General features: G+C 51.5%; 1 protein-coding gene across 2 annotated transcripts in view; it reads right to left on the bottom strand.

The window, feature by feature from the left end:
* Positions 1 to 14,620: 14,620 nt before the first annotated feature.
* NRP2 (neuropilin 2) overlaps positions 14,621 to 22,420 on the bottom strand; it is an 84,238-nt gene continuing 76,438 nt past the window's right edge. The window contains exons 16-17 of one of the 2 annotated variants that reach the window (XM_084289260.1): positions 18,725 to 18,793; positions 14,621 to 18,071 (exon numbers count right to left, since the gene is read on the bottom strand). In XM_084289260.1, coding sequence (XP_084145386.1) covers positions 17,818 to 18,071; positions 18,725 to 18,793 — 323 coding nt within the window. In that variant the 3' untranslated portion in view covers positions 14,621 to 17,817. Of the gene's footprint in view, positions 18,123 to 18,724; positions 18,794 to 22,420 lie in introns of both variants that reach the window. The other variant, XM_084289259.1, reaches the window with a different exon arrangement.

Here is a 22,420-nt window from a genome sequence, read left to right on the forward strand (position 1 = left end):
ATCCGTGTGCTTCCCTTCTCCTCGCATACAGAGAAAACAAAACACAGGCAAGATGTGGGAACCACACCTGCACAGCCAGTAGGATCCGAGCAACCCGCGGCGGTGCCGGGAGGAGCTGCCCGGGGGGGCATCGGGGGGGGGGTCAGCGACGGGGCCGGCCCCGCTAGGGGGAGCTCGGGGCTCACGGGAGACGGGGCTGGGGGACACGGGACTGGGGGACAGGGCTGGGGGGACAGGGAAATGGGGGCACACAGAGCTGGGGGACACGGGGATGGGGGACACGGAGAGGGCTGTGCAGAGCCGAGGGGCGAGCAGGGCTGCTGCGAGGACGCCAGGTGCAGAGGTGCGGGAGGAAAGGCAGGGGAGAGGAAGGGGGGCTTAGCTAGAGCTCTTGGTTTCTGAATGGGTAATTTAATCAGTGGCATTAAGTCCTCCCAATTATTTCTTGCCGTGGGTACTGCCTATTTATTAATTTTCTTCATATAAATCCATCAAGCTGTTGTCACACAGCAAGTAAACAAAAGCACCCCAGAGTTTTGATGGGACTGCATAAAAGCAAGCAGAGAGGTTAATTACCGCTGTTAATTATTTGCTTTGCAGACTCGGTTGCACACAGCGCTGCCTGGTGCCGGCTGGCGTGGGGGTAACGGCGGTGGTGAGGGGCAGAGGCCAGGGCCGGAGGAGCAAAGTTTGGCCTTTAGCCTGTCCGTGCTGGGCCAAGGTGGTTTCTGGAGACCTCTGAACACCAGTGATATGACCAGGAGCCGCTTCCTGGCCCAGCAGCGTGATTTACTTCATCAGCCCCGGCTTCCTGCCTCATCACGGCGCCGCTGGCAGCCCCGCCACAGAGGCAGCGAGGGGAGGCAGCCAAGGGGAGGCTGCTGCAGGGAGCAGAAGGTTCAGAGCCTGGAAAACTGTCCCTGGAGGGAGTTGTGAAGGAAGTTTAAACTAATTTAGTGTAACAAAGGAAAGGTTAGGAGGCGGCTTGATCATCATCTCGAAATACTTATTTAGGAATGAGATTTATGGGGGCGGAGGGTTGTTTAATTTGGAGGACAAAGGCATAACAACACACAATGCCTGAAAGCTCAAGACAGGCAAAAAAAGTGACATCTCCCTTGTTACTGCTTAAGGTTATCTGCTAATATATTCAGGGACTATAGAGTCTGCATCCTTCAATATCTTTACATCCAGATTGAAAATCTTCCTAAAAGACATGCCCAGCGTCAGGCAGAAATTATGGACTCATGATTCTGTGGCCTGGTTCTTGTAGGAGTTCATATTAAATGATTTTATTTGATCCTTTGGCCTGAAGATCTATACATCTACGTGCAGTAGCTAGCAGCTGCCACAAAACCTGCTAATTCCATCTGGCAGTTTGTAGATGACAGTGATATATTTTGTGTCCATCTCACCCCAAAATGCTGCCCCACTGGGACTGCTCTATCATTGCACACATCAGGGTGCCCCTTTTCCCCTGAATGCATTTCAGTGGTGCACCATTTCTCCAGTTGTCTGCCCAGGGATGCATGAGGACTTGCTGCTGCACTGTTTGATGAAAACGTGTTCTGTGGTCTGGGCTCAGCTGCTTGCTGAGGACTCTTGCAGTATACAGCATCACCCGCAGAGGCTCTGCTTGTGCTGTTCTCTGGCTACTCCTAAATGTGACCATCACTGAAACAGTAGGAGCCAATACCTGCTTGTCTAGAAAACTTTACAGTCCAGGAGAGGGAGTCCTCTCTTGCCCCCAGGAAATATTCAGGTTTCTGATGCTCAGGTCCACATTTGCCTGATGGGGGCATGCCCCTAAAGCTCTTGGCTGCCAATTTCTCCTCATTTAAAGTTGCCTCAGGGCTTGAATTCCCCCTCCTTGGAGTCCTGGAGTTGCTAAGCTGAGTGCTGTGCTAATGCTGGGCTTTGCATTTGATATTCCTCGCTTTTTGATATTCCTCACTATGATCTGTTGCCCAACCATGCAGTAGTTCCCTGACTGATGTACTTCAGCTGCGCTCTGCTGCCTCATTCCTCTGTGAGTGCCCCAGCCCACAAACCCAGTGCCCAAGGCTGACCCCGCAGCCACCTCACACACCCTGCGGCCCTGCTGGGACGGTGTGGTTTAGCCAGGGACATCAGCAAAAGGTCTCTGGTGGAGCTGTGCTCTTGTCATCTCAGCCTGGGGCCTGAGTCTCGTATCTCCCAGCCGCTGGTGGTGAGGTGTTGCTGTCTGTCAGCCCCGCGGTGCTCTGGCATGGAGCGTGTGCCCCGCAAGCCATAGGTAAGAAGATGGCGTCCCTGCACTAGGCCCTTGGCTGCAGCAGGCTTCCTCGCGGATTCAGGCTTCCAGCATGACTCAGGGTATTGCAGCGTATCCTTAAGATAACATCTTTTGCTTGCCAACACGTAGGCTGCCTGCCAAAGGTGGGGGAGGAGATCTGTTGTGAGTCTTTCGTATGTGCTCATAGTAAATAGATCCGCGCCAAGCTGATTGCACTCGCCTTCCTGTCTCTGTGAGGAACTGAAGGAAGGGAAGAAGCTGTCCCCTGTGGGCTGCCCCCAGCCACTGCCCCACTGCTTGGCTGCCCCTGCCTGCAGCCAGCACAGCACGCACACACAAAGTAATGGGGAGTGGGGTTACCTCAGACCACAAGACCCCAGGACAGCGTTGGCTTTCCATCTACTGCCTCGCTGCCAGACCATTAACTTCTCCATGTTAAACTCTTGGTACAATGGCCGTATTTTGAAGGCTGCCAGCTGAGCCAACTGTGCTTAGGACAATTATTTCCAGCTGTTCTCTGACAAGATGCTTTCTCAAATTATTTGAAAAAAAATATATATCAAAGTTGTAAGCACATCTGTGGCAGCCTTTATCTCTGGCAGCAGGGAAAATGAGCGTGGAGGCCATGAGGTGCTTTCTGAAATGGGAGTCTTCTCCTGGCAGTGGGAAGCACAGCCCTGCCTGCGGTGCTCGCTGACATGTCTGGTGCTGGCCTTCTGCAGCTGGGTGAGAAGAGCAGCCCGAAACCCGCCTGGTGAGGCTGTTAACCCAAACCAGCTGTGGGATCTCTATACACACCATCTGACCGTGCTGATGCAGCATCAAGCCGACCCAGTAAGGAGATCTGTTGTGTCAATGAAGGGTTTTTGCTCACACACTTCTCTTTTTCTATCAGTTCCTCCCAGGCTGCAGGGTCAGCCCGCCATCGCCTCCCGTCCCTGCTGGCAGAGGAGGTAACACCAGTTTCTGCCTTGGTGGGAGAAAGCAGCAGCTTTTCCACACAGTGGAGCCACAGGCTGTGCATTGTTGCTGAATGAGCAGGCTAAATTGGTGGCCAGTATAAAAACAAACAAACAAACAAAAAACCCAACCACCAACAACAAGGGAATAGCAATGAGATTACAGCAGTTTACTTCAGCTGGGGCTCTGTCCCCTCTGTGTCTCTAGGAAAGCTCGGTGAGGTCCAGCAGCTTGCGAAGGAGCTGTGAGGAGTCCTGCCTGCTGCTGGCGCGCCGCTGCGGGAGATGCTGGCAGGCAGGCGAGGCTCTCTGCAGCAACACATTTCTAAGTTATTGTGCCAGCAGAAGACAAACACAAGGATTTGGACTTGGTAATACTGAAGAAAATATATGAAGCAATATATTTCTTCATGACTGGCCAGAACACTAAAGGGAAATGCATGGGGGAGCTGGAAGGGGCTCCTTCCTCTACTCCCCACGTGGGTGGGATGCAGGGCTGCTGGCTGTGGTGTTTGGGATGGGTGTGCAGCTTGGGCACACCTCGCTGTCTGTCTGGGGCCACCCTCCTCCTGCCACCCTGCTGTGGCCACACACTGCTGGTCACGGTTTAGGGACGCGCAGCCTGGCCCCAAGCCGCCAGCAGCTGCAGCAGTAGCAGCGCATTCACACAGGGCATGAGGGAGCTGCCAGCCTTTTCGCAGTGATTCACCCACCGCTAATGATTTGCTGTGCTATCAGGCGACACTGAGCGCTGCGATATTGCTGCTTATCGTGGCCCAACACACAGGCCAGGAAGCAGTAAGGACTTACTCAGCTGATGTGCAAGGAGCTCAGGGCGCTGTGCTGGCCGACAGCCTCGAGGGCTTGCCGCAGCATGGCAGACTCACCTAGCAGAAGTTGAATTTCTGGAGAATAATTTAATGAAGGGTTTGTCACATTTCCAATTACTGGAAAAAGCCATGATTCCTCTGCTGTGTGGTACAGAGACCACCCTTCATTCTGCTAGGCCACAGCGGGGAGTTCAGCTCTGCTCTGCACCCAGACATCCTTGCCCCTCATGCGGCTGAGGCCGAAGGAGCCAGCAGGGCTGGGTGCCACACGGGAGTGGGGTGGAGTGGGAGGGGGCTGTGGAAGGACAGGGCAGCAAGGATCAATTCCCCTGGCTGCTTGCTGGGGGAGTCCGTGTAGCGACTCTGCCAATTATGCTACGTGTGGGATCTGGTCCCTGGCTGGTTCAGTGGCATTAAGAGAATTGCTTTAGCCTAATGAACAGGGATAAGAGTATTTCAGCCTCCTCCCTGGAAAGTGATGGTGGGGCACCAAGTGTGCAGCCAACTTCAGGTCTAGTCACTTGCCAAGTGAATGCAAATGACAGGTTGTTTTCGTTTAATGGAGCCCATGGTGTCTTGTCCAAAGCTGCTGTCTCTTTCTCTTGGATTTTTTTTTCCCTCCTTTCTGAATCAGACCTTACAATCAGAGTTTTTATTTATTTATTTATTTATTTATTTATTTATTTTGTAAGAAACAGAAAGGGTTCTCAAAGCAGGCTGTCAAACTTTAGCTACAGACACATCACCTTTCAAATAAAATGGCCATGGCTGTTCAATAGTGGTTACTCTTTGCATGGCCTTTTTTGCTTAAAGAGCTAAAGGAGGTCTTTTTTTCTATTTTTTTTTCTATTTTTTTCTTTTATTTTCCACAGAATCAGGGCTCTTTCCTAATTAATTTTTTAGTTGACAGGAAGAGCAGGTTTCTGCTTTGTTTCGCCAAGTGTTTTGATGTATGAACAGAGACGTCGAGCAGGGCGTGTGTTTGCAAAAGCGGCTGATGGGAAAGATCAAAACTGATTTATTATGTTTTCAGAGAAAGGGGCTCTGCATCACAAAACAGAGCAGGGATTGACTGAAGGCCCTAGTCCCAGGCCCTAGTCCCCAGTAGTATTTTGGAACTGAAAACAAGGCGGCAAGCTGATGACCAAATTCCTGTTGACTTTGCAGATACCAGGTGTCTATTACATCCCGGTCTTACCCAGTCCCTGCCCCTGACGTGCCCGGGTCTGTCTAACCCAGCACTGTACTGGGCCCTTTGTGCTCCTTTTCCCCTCGGCTGGGAAACCAGGGGCTGCTGAGGGCTTTGGGAATGGGTTTTGCTGGGAGCGATGCTAGAGAGGTCTTCAAGCATTTGCAAGCAAGCTGCCAAATCATGTTGACAATAGGCCTGCAAAGCCTTCTTTTGGCTGGAATGAAGCTTGGAAAATGTATTTCCCAAGTGGGAACTTTAATAGTGATGAATCCCTTATTGATGTGGTCAGAGGACATGGCAAACACATGACCCGTTACCATGCTCCATCAGCCTGGATCCTTCTAAAATACTTATTTAACCCTCTCTGACACCACCCACAAGCTTCTGCTGCTGAGCAGCGAGGCAGCCAGCATCGTGGCGCAAAATCCCAAATCCCTATGGGCAGGGGCAGATGCGATATGCTTGGAGGAGAGCTGGGAAAGCAGCGGTGGAGAGCATGGGAACAGGACAAGGAGTCTCCTGTGCTGTCCCACAGAGAGCCGAGGGCGGCTGCTCGGCGCGAGGCTGCGCCCGCCAGCCAGGACCAATGCTGCTGGGGCTGTCACCTCGTCCCTGGTGTGTGACAGCTTCTGAAGGTGCTTGGTCCCTCCTGGTCTTTTCCTGACACCCAGTCCTACATTTTCAGCCTTTGACCCCTTTGGCAAAGCACTGCCCGGGGGGAGTTGTGCCATGGTGTCTGTGCTGGCATGGAGGGACGTGGGATGAGGCCTGCCTGGGCCCCACAGCCAAAACCTGGGCATGCCAACGTGGCCTTGGGGTTCCTCAAGGGCAAAGGCAACACATGGGGCTCTCTCCGTTCCACCCCACAGTGATGTGAGCACCTTCATGGGCAGGCAGCAGCAGTGACTGGCCAGCATGATCCTTCCTCAAGCAGTCCAGGCTTGTCGCTTGTGGGTTTCCAGCAGCACAACCCTCCTGGGCTGATTGCAATCCACAACAACACCATTGCTGGGGCTGAAGCAGGTTCTGGGAGACACTTTGGCTGAGGAGCACAGACGTGTGCCTCCTGTCTCTTCAACAGTCACGGTGCCACGTCCTGCATCAGCACGAGTGGGAGCTGCTCTTGTCAGTGGCGGTGGGTGCTGGCATCTCCCAGCCAACCCACATCCCTGCATGGCCTTGGGCGGTGTTACAGACCTGAAGTGCTGGTTGCTTGACACCATGGAAGCATTTTGTGACCTTGAGTTGGAGGTGTGTGTGTGTGGAGGGCTCTTGCTGAGACATCGGTGGTCAAGGTGGTTTTCATAGCATTCAGAAAATGTGTTGGTAAGTTAAGAAAATGCTTTTCCACAGTTGGGGCTGGGAAGGATTTAAGGTTTTTTTTTTTTTTTTTTTTTTTTTTTTCTTTTCTTTTCTTTTCCTTTTTAAACAACAAATAATAACAGCAAAATCCATCTCCTGCCTCTTTCAAAACCAGCTCCTTTTCCTGATGGATAGATAGACATAATGAGATTCTCAAAGTCATAAATCTGCTGTGATTTTATTACCTGCATCTGCTGGGGATGATGTGAAGGGAACTTCATACCGAAAGGAACCTTGAAAGGTTAGAAAGGAACCAGCAGTCTTCACAAAGTCTTCATCTCAGCCAAGGAAACCCGCGCAGAAGAAAGCGCTTGAGCTGGATGAAAAGGTGTCAGGGCTGGATGCCGGCAGCGGGGTGCCTGTGGTGAGCGTGAGCTGAAGCTGTCCCCGGTGTGGGCAGCATCTGGTGTGTGGGGATGGCTGGGACCTGTCCCTGCTGGGTGTGCCCAGGGCTGGGGAGGCGTGTGGTGGCTGAGGGCGACACGGCCGGGGACGGTCCCCATGTGGCCGGGGAACTGCGGTGTCCAGAGGTGGTGAAAAGGGGCTGGGAGAGCGGTGAGGGTGCAGGTGTCACTGCTGCAGGGTGACGTCTGCAGCATGATGCAGCCATGCCTTTACGATGTCACAGTGCGATCTGGCAGCTATGTTACTGACAGAGAAGGAGGCTTAAACTTTCCTCTGCATGTCACAGGGGAAGGTAGAGAGGGAGCGCTGCTTGCTGTCTGCTGGATGGACTCCCACGCAGAGCAGCCGCTGCTCATGGTGAGACCTCAGCCTTGCTGGGCCAGGGAGGAAATCCAGAAAGCAGAGCTGTGAGTGGGGGGAAAGCAGGCGACATCCTAAAGCTGTGATCGTCTAAGAATATTAACTGATCCTGGCTTTGCAACTGCCAAAAAATGATGCTCGAGAAACGTGGCGCCAGGAATCCTGAAGTCACTTCTGTAGCCTTGGAAAATGCAGCTGCTTTGGGATGTCAGCCCGCGACGGCTGTTATTATCCACTGTGCAGAGCAGAGCTTCTGTTGGGAGCTCTTACAAAGGCCATCAGTCTTCACAAATAGTGGCTGTTTTTATCACCTGGCAGTAATGACACTCTCTGGTCCCCTTAATATCTGAGCACAGTCCCAAAGTGTGGCTGGGAAACTCGTCTCGGGCTTGGCCCCGCGCAGGGGAACAGCTTGCAATTTTCTGCCAAGGTAGCTGTAACCTGTGTGGAGACGGGCAGGGCTGGTGTAATAAAAGCCTCTTGGACAGACTCAGCCTCCTGCAGGTTTGTTTCAGCTGCTCGTCAGGGAGCAGAGCAGCACATTGCAGCGTGCTTCAGCGGCTAAACCCGGCTGGTGCCCAGGGGGATGCACGGTCACCCGCTGCTGGGACCAGTGCGTCCAGACCCCTGCCAGGGACGGGGTCAGTGGCGGTGGGTGCTGGCATCTCCCAGCCAACCCACATCCCTGCATGGCCTTGGGCGGTGTTACAGACCTGAAGTGCTGGTTGCTTGACACCATGGAAGCATTTTGTGACCTTGAGTTGGAGGTGTGTGTGTGTGGAGGGCTCTTGCTGAGACATCGGTGGTCAAGGTGGTTTTCATAGCATTCAGAAAATGTGTTCGGTTCCTCTCGCAAATGTTCAAACATCTTTAAAGTGTCTGTGGTGCCAAGCTGCTTCTCTCCCTGCTTTAAGAGAAAATAAGCTTGCTATAAGAAAAGAAGCCACAAAAAGCATAGCAAGCCCGAAGTTAACAGTGAGCAGACCGAAAATAAATTAATGCCAGAAAAATTTCAGCTGCCCCTCCAAAGTACTGCATCTCATGGCAAAGGGTCCAGGGAAAGATGGGAGAACAGATGGGTTAGTGAATCTTTGTGGCCTCTCTGTAGTGGAGATGAAGCCTGGATGGGTCCCCCTCCACTTGCTGAGCCTGCGGTGGGGACTTCCAGCCCCCAAAGTGGACAGTCCCCAAAACAGTGGTAAATCCTCAGTGCCCTGAGGATTTGCCCAAAGCCTTGTTGAGAGGGATGGGGTGGGCAGTGGGTCTGTCCCCTTTGCGTTTGTCCATCTCTTTGGTGCCACATGGGTGGAGGAGAGGGAGGGGAGCGGTGCTGCTGCACCACGCAGCTCACGTTGGGCAGCCTCAGCGAGGGAAACAGGCAGCGAGCAGCGAGTTTCTCTTTGTAGCAGATAATAGTCAAAACAGCTTGAAAACTATTCATAATGAGAGCTTTGAGAACAGCCGATGCTACACTCACACATGGCGAATACTGTCATTAAGAGCTCTGTGGATGACAGTCCCAGAAGTTCATTATCCCCCGTCACTGCTTGGGGAGGGTGCTGGAGGAGAAAGAGGTGTGAGTTTTTTTTTTTTTTTTTAATAAGGCTTTTTTCTAAATTAATTTCCACCGTAAAGTGATGCAACAAAGGGGCACTGTAAAGGAGCCTCCGTGGAGGCTTTGTTCCTGCGGTGGGCCAGAGCCCCTGCAGGTACATGCACGGGGAGGAGGCTCGGGGGGACGAGCTGCTTGCCGTGCTGCTCCTGCTGCCGGCTGAATTGGCATGGACCCCATCTGGGTGGGATGGGGGAGCCAGGAGGGCCGTGGTTTGTAATCAGCCTCCTCATTTAAAAGAGACACGTTTGTTTTTTCCAGGGACAGGATTATGGTTGGGTCTGACTGCAGGGTTGCTCTGGTTTTGGAAAAAGAGCTGGTGACCTCAGCCTGGCAGACACTGGGGGTGATGGAAGAGGCGTTCCCGGCCACTGGGCGGCTTCCTGGCCGGGCACAGCGGCTGCGCCCTCATCCAGCCTCAGTTCCTCTGGGCATCCCTCAGGTGCCGCAGGAAAACATGGATGAGAATCAGTCACGCTTGCAAAAATGTTGTTCTGACCTGCCAAATTGTCCAGGCAGCTGCAATGAGGCACTGTCACTGCTTGGCTCGCTCCATGCCGTGTGGTTTATCGGAGTTATCTGCACTTCAGCTCGAGTATCCGGGGGAATCATCACAACTTATTCCCCAGCCAGGTGCCTGAATCTCTTCAATTCGAGCAGCATTGCTGCCTTCACCACCTTGTCATTATCCCGAGGCTGATAACCTCAGGCACAGGTGTTCATTTTTAAAGTCACTGAGCAGTGTCCTGCTTTTCACACTGCTGGTATCAGAAGTACAAGGCACCGCAGCCCTTCCCATCCTCCAGAACCACCCGCTGAACCCAGCTGACTATTTCTAATCCCGAAGTCAGCGGTGATAACTTCTTCCTTTGAAAACAACAAAGGCTATTTTTGAAACACCGCCCGAGTGGGGCCCGTCACTCACTCATCCTGCACGGGGCCAGGTGAGGATGCTCCTCGCTGGCATGTCCTGCTCCTGGCCCTGCGGGGCTGGGGCCAGATGTACCCCGGGGCACAGCAAGGGCACGCTGCAGGAAGGGTTTGGTGCTGCTGCCTCTGCCTGTGGCCGCTCCATCCTCCACCGAGCCCCCGGCCGTTCAGGGCGCGTTGCTGCAGGAGCCGGGCCAGCAGCTGTGTCCTGCTCAAATTCAGGAACACGAGGGCTGCCAGCACGGCTTCTCCTTTCCAGGAGCCTCACCGAGCCAGGGCTGGGCTCCTCTTCCTGCTCCTCCCTCCCCAGACCAAACCAAACCCCATATTTAGCTACTTCTGCAGTAAATCGCTGCCAGTGTGTCAGGAAGGGGTGCAACAAACCCCTCTGTGCCACGAACCCACAGGGAAGCATCCTCTGCCCGCCCCAGAAGAGCCGCCCTGCTGACGGGCAGCCAGGCGGGCGTGGGATGGGGACAGGCATCCCCTGGAAGCACCAGGCCTGGCTTCCTCCCTGTTTGCAGGATGCCTCCTCGTCCAAGCAAATAAATAACTTGATAAATAAAAATGGCTGGGTGAGACGTCGCGGCAGGGCGCCAGGCCCAGCCCAGCCAGTTCATTTGCAGCCCTCGTTAATTGGGGCTGACCTTTGCTCACATTTCTACCACGAGCACGTCCAAAACAAGGCAGACATTTAACTTTGTTTTGCGCGATGTTACTCTAATGTGGCTTTTTGTGCATAGCTCTCTCTTTTATGGTAATCAAATGTACTGCCAACTTTTCTCTCGCTATGTACACCAGCGAAGGGAACCAGATGCTTCTTGTTTTCCTCCGAAATGTAGCTGAAGGTTGGTTTTTGTTCAGCGTTTGGAGGGCTGGCTCGCGGGCGGTGTTCCCTAGCGCCGGCACTCCTCGCACCCTTTCCCGGCTCCCAGCTGCAGTCCCTGCTCGGCGCAGCCCTCGTCCCGCCCCGCCGTGCCTGCTTGGGGCCACTGGGAGTCAGAGATGGGCTGGCACCTGTCCCAACATCTTGTCTGTCTGTCTGTCCGTCTGTCTGTCTGACCTCTCGCTCAAGCACACTCTGCAGTAAGACACCTACTGCGCTCTCCTGGGGGAGATCATCAAAAATACCCCTGCGATCTGCGCTTTTTTGGCAATTTTTAATCATTTCCCTCCTCTACCTCCAGCCCTACTGCTGCTATTTTTGTAATGGCTTCTCTGCTTTCAAGTCCTTATCTTCTTTAGCTTTCCCTCTGGTTCTCACTCTTTATGCCCTAAAATCTTTTCATCACCTTTTTTTTTATTTTTTTTTTTCTCTCTTTGAGTCTGATTGGGCTTTATTTCTTCTCCTCTGCCAGATTTATGTGAGTTGTCAAGTCCCGCAGCCGTTTGTCTCTGCCTGATGACAGACTTGCCTTTCCCCCCCAAATCAGATTCATGGCTGTTCCTAAGGTCCTTTAATATTTTAATGCTTGGACCATAAATTTCATTTTCTTTAAGCCTCAATCCTTCCACAGGACTTGCAGAGGCTGGATCGGCGGCTGCGCCCCCCGCCCCCGGCACGGTTTGCAGCTTTGCCACATGCCCGGCTGTGCTGTGGATTTGCTCAGTGCAAAGTGTGAGGGAAACGTAGCATGAATTCACTTTCCACAAGCTCAGACAATTCTTCAAAACTTGACAGGAATTGACGCTTTTTTTCTTCAAAGCTGTGATTTGTTGTGGACTTGTTGTGCTTTTTATTAAAATGCTATCACGGAGTGCTTAAAAAGGTTGGCTTTGCAGATCCCAACTTCCTTCTGTAATAAACGCAGCCGTGGCTTACAGCTTTTCCCTCTGATGTGTCAGCTGGGGACTCACTCTCCACCACAGACACAAGCAGACTACTTAAATCATCCTTATTTCTCTCTGAGGTAGGGATGCTTTGGCTCCCAGAAACTTTTCTCACCCCAAGTCAGCAAAGCCCCCTCGGCCAGCAGGGAAGGCCGTGAGGCTGCTGCAGAGCTGGATTACCACTGCTGCAGTGTCCAGGGCACCCCGGCACCTTCAGCACATTGCAGGTCACCTTGAAAATGTGAGGGTGCAGTAGCCACCCTGGGGGCTGTGGCAGGCAGGCCGCCTCTGGATCGCTGTGCCCAGGGGTCCTGTGCTGCCCAGGGGCATGACACCGGGGCTGCCAAGAGAGATGGGCTGGAAGCCAGGGCAGGGCTGCTCTCTGGATAAGCCCCAGGGAGCAGGAGGGCAGAAACAGCGCTAAAAGTCTTGACAGCCTCTGTACAGCAGTCAGTCAGTGCCGTCATTAAGCACGAGGTGGGCAGCTCCCCTGTGGGGGTGACAAAGCAGCCCCGCGCCACGGGCCAGGAGGGAGCCGATAGGAAATTACCAGCAGCATCTGGGAGAACCATTTCCTCTGGTTTTGTGACCGTTTAACCAAGGAAATGTGCGCAAAGCCTTTTGCAGCAAACAGTCCCGAGCGCGGAGCTGGCGTGTTGTGCCGTCCTCCACCCACTGCAGCAGCGCAAGGCAGCGGGGCAATATTTCTTCCCTGGGTTTTTGGCACCCAGGCCAAGTGTTTAATTCGGCTCTTTCCATCTCGGATATGAGTGGTGCAGCCGAGTTATGATACGGGAGCCTCGAGAGGAGTCATTCCCTCTCAACACATCAAGGATTAGTTATTTCCCTATTAAGCTGCTTTAGTCACGGGGCGCTTGCTGCCTCGAACACATCGCTGTGTGGCGGGCGCTGGCAGCGGACCCCGCGTGGCGGCTGCCAGGGAGCAGCGCTGGCCCTTCGCCGCCTCCCCGGCTGCCTTCACGTGCGAGGTGGCCGCTTGTGCAACACAGGCACCCATCGTGGTGTGAGCCCTGCCCAGGGAGATGCCTGCTGCTGTTCTGGGAGCCTGGCAGGAACGGGGGGCAGAGGCCAGAAGCCGTGTCGGGGAGGAAGGGGAGCTCCAGCCTTGGTTCTGTGTACCTGGAGGGGCAGTGCCCGGCCAGCCCCTGGTACTGCTCCGTGCCCTTGGACACCCAAGTGGCAGATTTGGAGAGGCAACGGAGCTCTTCACAGTGACAGAGGAGAGCGAGGCGACAGGAGGCTCTGTTTGCACCTGCCTGCAATTAATTAATTAAGAATCTACTCATTAGTGCAGCCCCATGGCTCCCCCTCACTGCCAAGCCCCCAGCTGTCCAGACAGCAAGCCATTATTTGAAAAGATTCTCTGCTAAAACAGAGAGCAAAGGCACAGCTAAAAGAAGGGGGAGAGCAGGGGTGAGGGTATGAATGAGGCTGCAATTGGCACTGGAGGACATGTGGCAGCAGCTGGACCCCTCTTGGAGCAGGCTGAGAACGGTGAAACAGGAGCCTGTGCCAGTGCCTGACCACCCTCTGGGTGAAGAACCCTTCCCTAACATCCACCCTGAACTTTCCCTGTCATAACTTCATGCCATTCCTTCAGGTCCTATTGCTGGTCACTAGAGAGCAGAGCTCAGCGCCTGCCCCTCCGCTCCCCTCGTGAGGGAGCTGCAGGCCGCCATGAGGCCTCCCCTCAGCCTGCTCTGCTCGGGGCTGAGCAAACCAAGGGACCTCAGCCACTCCTCACACATCTTGCCCTCTGTAACTATCACCATCTTCTCTCACCCTTGGACCCTCCTTTTTATACTATGTCCTTTTATACTTTATGTCCTTTTTATACTGGGGTGCCCAAACCTGCACACAGTACTCAAGGCGAGGCCACACCAGCAGTACCAGCAGTGTGCCAGCCCTCGTCCTGCTGTGCCGCTGATGGCTCTTGTGCCACATGAAGCTCCCTGACCTCCTGCCACCCCCAGGCACCCCTGCCTGTGCTGGAAGCATGGTGGGTGGAAAACATCCCCCGGCCCCTCCTCACCCTGCCAGCCAGGGCCCCATGGGGGATCCCAGCTCCTGCCGAACCCCTTGGAGATGTCATTGGTGTGGAGCGGCTCCATGCCTGCCCCTGGTGCCGGGCAGCAGCTGTGGCCCCGCTCTCTGGCTTCAGCCCCAGCCCCAGCCCTGCGCCGCCCGGCTCCCCGCCGCCTGCTCTCCCCCTCCTCGTGCTGGCAGAGGCGCGTCTCCTGTTGGGGAGATTTACGGGCGGCGTTAGGGCAAGACAGGTCTGACACTGATTGAGTCACTTATCAGCCGCTGCATCCCACTGACATCCCTGACAGCCGCTCCCCCAGGTACCGATCCGCACACCGGCACTTTATTCCGGGTGAGGAGCTGTCAGGGCTGCAGCTACACCGCCACCTCCATCGAAGCTGCCAGCCGCCCGCCCTTCGTCGCTTTAGGAGCCTCTTTAGCGTGTGTGCACTTTGGGAGGGGAGCACGGCTTTGGGAAGGTGCCCCGAGGCTGGCAGGAAGGAGACGGGGACAGAGCGGGTGCTTTGAGCCTCCCCAGCCCCACATGCAGCCCACACCACATCTGATGTGGTGTTTCCTACAGAAACAGCAGCCTCCGTGCCCTCCCTGGCTCTGGGGAGGAGAGGCCGTGTCATGGGGAGGATGTGTGTGGCTGCGGGGTGACGGGCAGCCCAGGGCCATGCACCTCCAGCAGTGCTGTGGTTTCCCAGGGGTTTCAGGCTGCCCAAAGCTCTCGGTTTGGTTTTCTTGTTGTTCTTCTTCCATAAACAAAAAAAAGCCACTGAGACATAATCTCTACCATAATGTTTATTAAATAGTAATTTTAAAAGGTTTTTATACAAATCATATAAACACAGTTTGATTTTTTTTTTTTTTTTTTTTTTTTCTTTTTTTTTTACACCGAAGAATCACAGTAAAAGCTCTTTAAGTCCATAAGTCCTGGCTCAGCCAGTGAACGGTCAAACACCTTGAACTGCAAACCTTGGAGAAGTTCCATTTCTGCATATAATTTCTTAATGCTTTAATTCCCATGCTCAGCCCCAGCACCTTCCCACAAAATGAAATCACTCTGCGCTGCAGCCTGCCTGCTGGCCACACGTCCTCCCCATCAGAAGGGTGTGGAGGCAGTGGCCCATTTCAGCAAAGGCATTAACACTGATTTCTTTTTATTTTTTTCTTCTTCTGAATTTTACAAAGGGAATTGAGATCAGCAAACCTAATATATTTGCAGAGGAGGATGCAATGAGTTGAATGCACTGATGACCTTTTTTTTTTTTTCCCTGTTGAAGTTACAATCAAACACAGTTTTCTGTAGTAGAACAGTAAAGCACCCAGCAGAGGTAAGTGAGGTATCGGCTTTGCAGCATTATCGGCCTGCTCCTGCCCAGCAAGTGCACGCGTGGTCCCTGCACCACCTGCCAGGGGCCAGCGGGACCTGCGGGGCGGCCGCTTCCAGCCCCGTGCGCAGCTTCCCCAGGCCCACGCCAAGGTAGCGCCAGGACCAGCCGTGCTCTCCTGCCCCGGATCAAGAGATACAGCAACACGAGTCAGTCCCACGGAATAAGTCACGTACACGATACATACAGAGAATCCACGTGCGTGTGCAAACACACTATTTCTGAATATATGTATATACGAACTCTTCTCTCTGTACGCCTACTAGACACCATAACGTTACCTTTTTACTTATATATTTTCACCTATTGTTTGCCTAAGTTGACTTTCTACTGTATGGTCCTTTTCCATTCATCCTTCCCCTTTCCTGTGATTTGAAGGGGATAAAACCATCAAGCAGCAGCAATCCAGCTTTGAAATGGTCTGGTACATTTCCTCTGACTGCCCACATTCCTTCCGCATAGCAAAACACTCGTGGAATTTGTACATGAAGAATGCCGGAAGAAATAAGGTGACTCGAGAGGAGAATCTGAGATAGGCTTACTGCCATTCCTGTCGGGCACACAGTGTGAATTAAAAAAATAAAGGACCATGTGTGTGTCTGAGTCAGTGTGTGAGTATGAAATGTGGATGTCTGGCTGACACAGCTGCTAGCATCTGCTTCACCAGTAAAACATGCATACTTCTTAGAGTGGGTAAGTCTTTTTTTCCCCCCTAAAAACTTACTGTCTGATGGAGCTTTTCATGAAACACTAGACAAATGTTTCTATTCCCACAGCAGCAAGGAGCATCTGTGGCACTGTCCGTGCTCATCTCCCCTCCAGATGTTGCTTGTCTCCCCGAACACCTGGCCTGCTGCAGGATGTGTTTGCAGGGACTGTGTAAACTGAGCTTTGCAGCACATCACACCTACAGTGCTCCGCAGTTAGTAAGGAGAAAAAAAATCCATCCCCAACCCATAATATCATGCTAGGCAAAATGTAAAACCAGGACGTTACAGGTATTTCTGAAGAGCTTTTGAAAAAACAAATCCAGCATGCTGGAAAAGTTTCTTCCTTACGTATGTGCAAGCTGATATGGGCGATCCATCTGTACTAACCTGGAAATGAAGGCATTCATTGGTTTGGGGCCCAGCATTTGAACTCCTTTTCTCCATTAGCTTGTTTTCCAAGCATTCCTCTCCACAGCACAGCTGGGTGGGGAGGTGTCAGCTGTGGACGATGTAGCCAGACCACTTGAAAGTAGAAGGACCAGGCTCCTCAGCCAGGCTGCACCCAGCATCGAGCCATGAAGAACAGCATCTTGCCGGGGAAGGATGAAGACCTCACTTGTTGTTCGATACAGCACTGATCATCAGATGGAGGAAAAATACTTCTTCTAAGGCACTTGTTTAAACTAAGACAAAACACAGCTCAGAAATAAAACTTCACGTTTTTGCTACTGACCAGGAGTGGTGCCGCTCTACTCCGAAGGGGATGAGAAGATGGCAGCAATTTGGTCCATAGGTGCTGGCAGTGCCAGCTGGTGCCCTGCAGCCCCGGGGAGCAGGGGGCACACGGCAGGGCACCCTGGGGCGGCGGGCACAGCTCTGGCCTCTGTTACCCTTCATCTTCCCTCCCTGGCACCTGTGGGAGGCCTTGGTGCCGTGCCTCGAGTCCAAGCCCCAGCAAAGCCCCCTTCTGAATGCCTGAGTGCAGGGAACCTGGCAGACTTTGTCTTTTGTTTGCTGCAATTTTCTCATTATAACAAAAATAAAAAATAATAATTTTTTTTAAAAAAAAAGGAAAAGAAAAAAGGAAAGGAAAAAGGGCAGGATCAAGAAGGGTGGGAGATTCAAAGAAGGGCCTTCCTGATGAAGGCCTCGGCTGTTTCAATCCAAGATTTGGATTTAATAAATGGCTCTTATTCACAAATCACTTTAAGGCTCTTCAGCTTCTCTCAAAGAGGTGCTTCTACACATAGGGTTCCTTTCTATTTTATTTCTTAATGACTTAGAAAGCGCTGTTGTTACCATTGACACCAAACCCAGCATCCTATCTCTCCCCCCTGCCAGGAGAAGGAAAGTGAAAGGTAACAACAGGCTCTTACATGCAGGACTGGAAACTGCAGCTTCCTGGGTTTTGTATGAAGTGCACAAATCCTACGGCCAAACCAGTATCTGGACAGGGTCTAAAATGGACAGGGTCTCTGTGTGCGTGTGTGTGTGTCATTTCTAAAGACAGGGCGGCTGAAGAAAGCCCTCAGCCTTCTCAGCAACTCATCAGAGAAAGGAAGTGGAAAATAACGATTGACAACTAGTTTCTCACATCCAAAAGGAAAACCAGCCTCCCTCACCATGTCTCAGCCACTCACATCAGCAGAAAATGAAGATGAACCAACAAACAAGGGTCTTGGTGCCCCTTTGCCCGGCACAGTCCGGTTCGCTGGGACGCCCGCTCGGTCCTGGTGGAGCGCGACCCGCTGGCGGGACCTGGCGGTGGGAGCAGTGCCTCCCCTCGCACCTCCCACGCCGCTCGTTTCCCATTATGGCATTCAGTTCCCATAGAAAACAGCAAAAAAAGTAACCCCCTGCCAGCCCACCTCACCAGGCGCAATGCCAAGGGTGATCCCCAGGGCACCCCTCAGGCCTCTGAGCAGCACTTCTGGTGGTTCATCTTGACCTTGTGCTTGATGCCATCGTACAGCTCAAAGTTGTAGTTCTCCAGCGTGGTGGAGCTCCGCGAGGACAGCCCTGCATACGAGCACGTGCAGTAGAGCAGCAGACCGGCACAGATGGCCCCAAGGAGGACGCCGAGGGAGCTCATGGCTATAATGGTCACCAGGATCGGATCCAGGGTGTAGAGCCAGCTTTTTTCTTTGTCCAGCTTCGGGGTTCCTGGAGAGTTAGTAGAGAACAGTGTGTCGTTCCTATCCGATCCAAAGTAATCTGCAGTGGAATGGGCACTTATTATCCAGGGATCACTTTTTTTTTTTTTTCACCTTGAATCATTTCTCACTTGGAGCTGTGAAGGCCTCACAAGATCATATGATGGCTCTTGGCAGGGCTCTCTAACCCAGGTCCAGAATTACTATGAAGCAACTAAATGCCAAGTTAAGCTCCCTAATTCCGTTTTACACCTCAGGCTATGTTAATGGCATGCTAGCATTTTACACCCACTGAAACTCTGGCCCCTCAAATGGGTTCAAAACTATGGCAACAACCTGTCACAGATCCCAGACTTAATTTTCTCCATTTACAAGTCAAAATGCCACACAAGCAGCAATTAATGCTTGAAAGATCAGTTCCACTTGTCCTAACACAAATACAATATATTGACTTTGCAAGGTTGCTTGCTGTTGAAAAAGGAAAACAAGATAAGAAAACTAATGTCTTTGTCCAGACACTAAGCCACCACTTCAGTGCATGTTCTCAAGCATGGTCTAGCTCCTAAACCTCATTAACGCTGAGGTTTGTGAGTAACCATAGCATCTAATACTGTAACACAAGCTCCCCCAGATAAATAGCCCATGTGGCTTTTGAGTACCAACCGGTATCGTCGTTGTCTTCAAAGTCCTGCTCAGGGATCGGAAAGTCATCCTCCATTCTTGGGAAGTTCACTAGAACAACAAAATGGGAAGCACTGTTTGTTTAAAGAGGCCTTTTGGGGGCATTATCGCCAATGGTCATTGGACTATGGGGCTGGCCAGAAGAAAACAATAGTTAAACTACTGCAAGGCTCTTCCTCACAGAAGGAGGGAGAGCTCTTCCTTTTCCTCCGTTGGCCAAAGTCAATGAGTATGTTTGTGCACTCAGGAGAATAGGACCTTCCTGCTACATCACATTTCACAACTGCCAAATGACCAGCTTTTAAGATGAAAAAAAAAAAGAAAATGAAGTAAAAGAAACCAGATAACGTGAATAGCACTAAAATATTGTCATTGGTGCCTACATAATGGCTATAATTCACTATTAACATGCTCAAGGGTATTATCCTTATAACTTTGAATAGGATCTTAGTGCCTATCATTACTTGCCACTAATGCTAGATCCATTTAGCACTCTCTACTTTTCATCTTTCTCCATACATCTTACTGGACACAGAGCTCCAATGACCCAGTTTCTCTTTGGGTTTCAGATAAATTCATAATAATTTGAGGAAGCCATGTATCATCATTACATGTTTTAATGCAAAAGCTGGTTGAAATGGGGAGAGTGGCAAATGGGTATCCACATCTAGGCATTTATGTTAACATCTCTCTGATCAAATTCCTTTTAGTGATGACATTTCTTTTTATTGTTCAGCACAGATCAAGCACTAGTAACCAAATGCACATGCTGTAATCTGAGAAAAAGCTATTTTTTTGTGTAGTCTTCCTAGCATTATCTCTATGTATAGCAACCACGTTTCTTTTCAGTTTTCCAAAAGAAAATGCCCTTTCATTTCGATCTGCTTAGATTTTTCAAAGCCGACTGTGACTCAGGGTGCTCAGCTGAGAAGGCACCTTCAACAGATTAGGAATGCAGAAAATCAGGGACTGCTAGAAAGCAGTAGAAGTCACATCCTTGAAATAGTTGTGGTTGAAAACCAAGGCTATTTTGTGTCTTGTACGGAAACAGCAAGAAGAGTTTTATGAGATTACTTAAAAACAACTAAACCCAAAGAACATAACTCGTTCCTAAAAAGCCATATGTGAAGAAATTATTTGAAACCATATAAAAGAGTACTTGCATGTATTTGCACAGAGCTTTAGGGCTGGGAAAGGCTTCCTGAATCATGAAATGCATTTTTTTTTGCTGTCATAGACAATGGTATGGGCCAATCCCTATCGGTGACATTTCCAGGTTTGCTCTGAGAGCAGGGTGGCTCTGCTGAGTGCCACGCTGCCCAAATCCCACCTCACTCTCTGGAACCCTGGTGGCCACTCCACCTCCACTTCAGCGTGGCAGCATCTTGAGCTGGAGGGGAAAAACATGCATCGCATCCACTGAACCATCTAGTATTTCACCCATCCCTGACCAGCTCCCTACCCTGGAAGTCTAAAGCTGCATTTTATTTACCTTAACTTGTATTGGCGCCGTCCTGGAAGCTGTGGCAAGCAGCAGCAACCCAGGGCATGTCAGCCTTGGTTCACTGGGGACTCCCCACCAGAGACTGACAGCAATAATCCCCTGCACTGGTAGCTTCCCAAATACCCATTCTTGCAGAAGTGTCCTTTGCCCTCCTCACTCAAAGGATTAAGGGATTTCTTTGAATTTTCAAGTGAACCTGGCAACACGAACAGACAAAACACAGCACTTGCCCCTCCTGATGTTGAGCTTTGCATCTGGTGAGTCAGGGAATTAAGCGACTACGCTGCGGGTAGTTTGGTGAAGAAACATAGGTGCACAACGCAGGTTCTGTGAGCCCTCACTTTAGCAGCCACTTCACGTGATGTCTCAACACTTCCAGAACTGACAGGCCCAGATGGCAACATCTTAGGGCTGGGAGAACTGCCTGAGGGTCTCTTGCAAACATTTAGAGCCGAACATGTGGAAAATAACTTGCAAAGCAGTTCACACACAAAGCCGCCTGCCTCGCAGGTCCTCAGCCGGAGGACAAGCCGTGACATTTTGCCATCCCACTGCGCCACCCGCACGGCCCTGTCAACATCAGCAGAGGCAGAAATTGGACCGCTGTCTGCCAGGGGACCCCACGTACAGGGGAGCAGCAGTGGGAAGTGTTTTGCCTTTCCATATTCTAGTTCCTCTAAATTTCGTCTGAGAACACTCTAGCAATTTGGTGCTTTTTTATTTCCCAGGGTAGTGTTGAGGGAAAGGCCAGAAAAAACAAAGTATCAGTTAATCAAGGAAAGAACACCAATTCTTCAAGCCTGAAAGAAAAGAGCACTGGGAAAACTTGAAAAAAGAGAATGCTTATACAAAAAGCCCAGCCCCAAATCTATTTGCTCTCCTAGCAATTTTCTCAATTCCCTATGCTAATATGACTCCAATTTCTGCTTAAAAGATCTCTTCCCCCTCGCCTTTTCTCCTTTCTCCTCAGGCTGGTGGTAGACCCTTATTCTTCCATTTGCTGCATGCCACGTTATTGCTATTGGGTTGCGTGTTGTGTCACGCAGGGCTCTGCACTGCCCCTGGAAAAAAAATAACTCGGCTGATCTTTTTCCATCCTGGGGTTTCTTGAGTCATTAACAAAATCAGATCTGGCTGCGTGGCTGTCTGTGGGAATTGAAGCCGGTGGTCGCAGCACAGTTCCTAGTGGAGATGATATCCTGTCACAGAAAATAGCTTGGTATTTGTCATTAATTGGGCTCCTTTGTGACAAATCTCAGCAATATTGTCACAAGCGGCAGGCCATGAAAGCTGCCTCCCCCGAAAGCAGTCCCTAGAAAAGCCCTGCAAACTGCTGGGCTGAATGGGAAAAGTATTTCCCTGGGCTGTGGAGAGCGACCGTCTTATAGGGCAAGTTTCTGGCATAATTCACTTTGCATTTTAAATGTAGAGGAATAAATAAAATGAAAATAAAAAACACACCAGAGAAAGGCAAGAAAGTTAAGGGGATTCATATTTAACTTGAGGAGAGCTTTCTCCTGAGCGAAAGGCACGTGCTGAAGGCTGGCTGGGCACCTAGCCCTTCATGCCGAAAAGATGATGTTAGCGATGTCGCTGGCAACAGCCGGATGCTGAGAAAAGGCTGTTATATATTGGATCTGAGAGCACTGCCAGCTAACAGGCTAATTTATGGGACCTGAAAAATGAAAGATGAGATTCTAATCAAAGACAAGGAGCGCCCTAAGTACCACAGTGCTATAAGCTCACGTGGGGAGAGAGGAGAGAATTAGTATTTGCAGAGATTAGGGAGCTTTAATGTACAGCTCTTGGAAAACAGCGGCAGTGGCAGGGGGACGGGGCAAGGTGTGTTAGGAGCTCAGCTGCTGTGCTCAGCACGATGCCAGGGCAGGCCACGGGCACACCAGCAGAGGAGGTCTGCGGCCTCCCACCAGGCAAGGTGGGCAAGGACACAAGGTCCCAATTTAAAGAGCTTAGATGCATTCCTCCAAGGCAAATGACCACCATTAGGAAAAAAATTACTGTTTCTTTCTCCACCAAGTGCTGCCTCCTGCCAGGTCCCTGCATCCTAGGGCAGGGCCCTGTCCACCACCACGCAGCCAGAAGCTACTGCTACCAGCCCAGGTGGACAGAGCCTGAGCTTCACCCTCGCTCCTCTCCCTCTGCTCACTTCCAGC

This window comes from Netta rufina (assembly GCF_964035555.1).
Source record: "Netta rufina genome assembly, chromosome: 6".
NCBI classification, from domain to species: domain Eukaryota; kingdom Metazoa; phylum Chordata; class Aves; order Anseriformes; family Anatidae; genus Netta; species Netta rufina.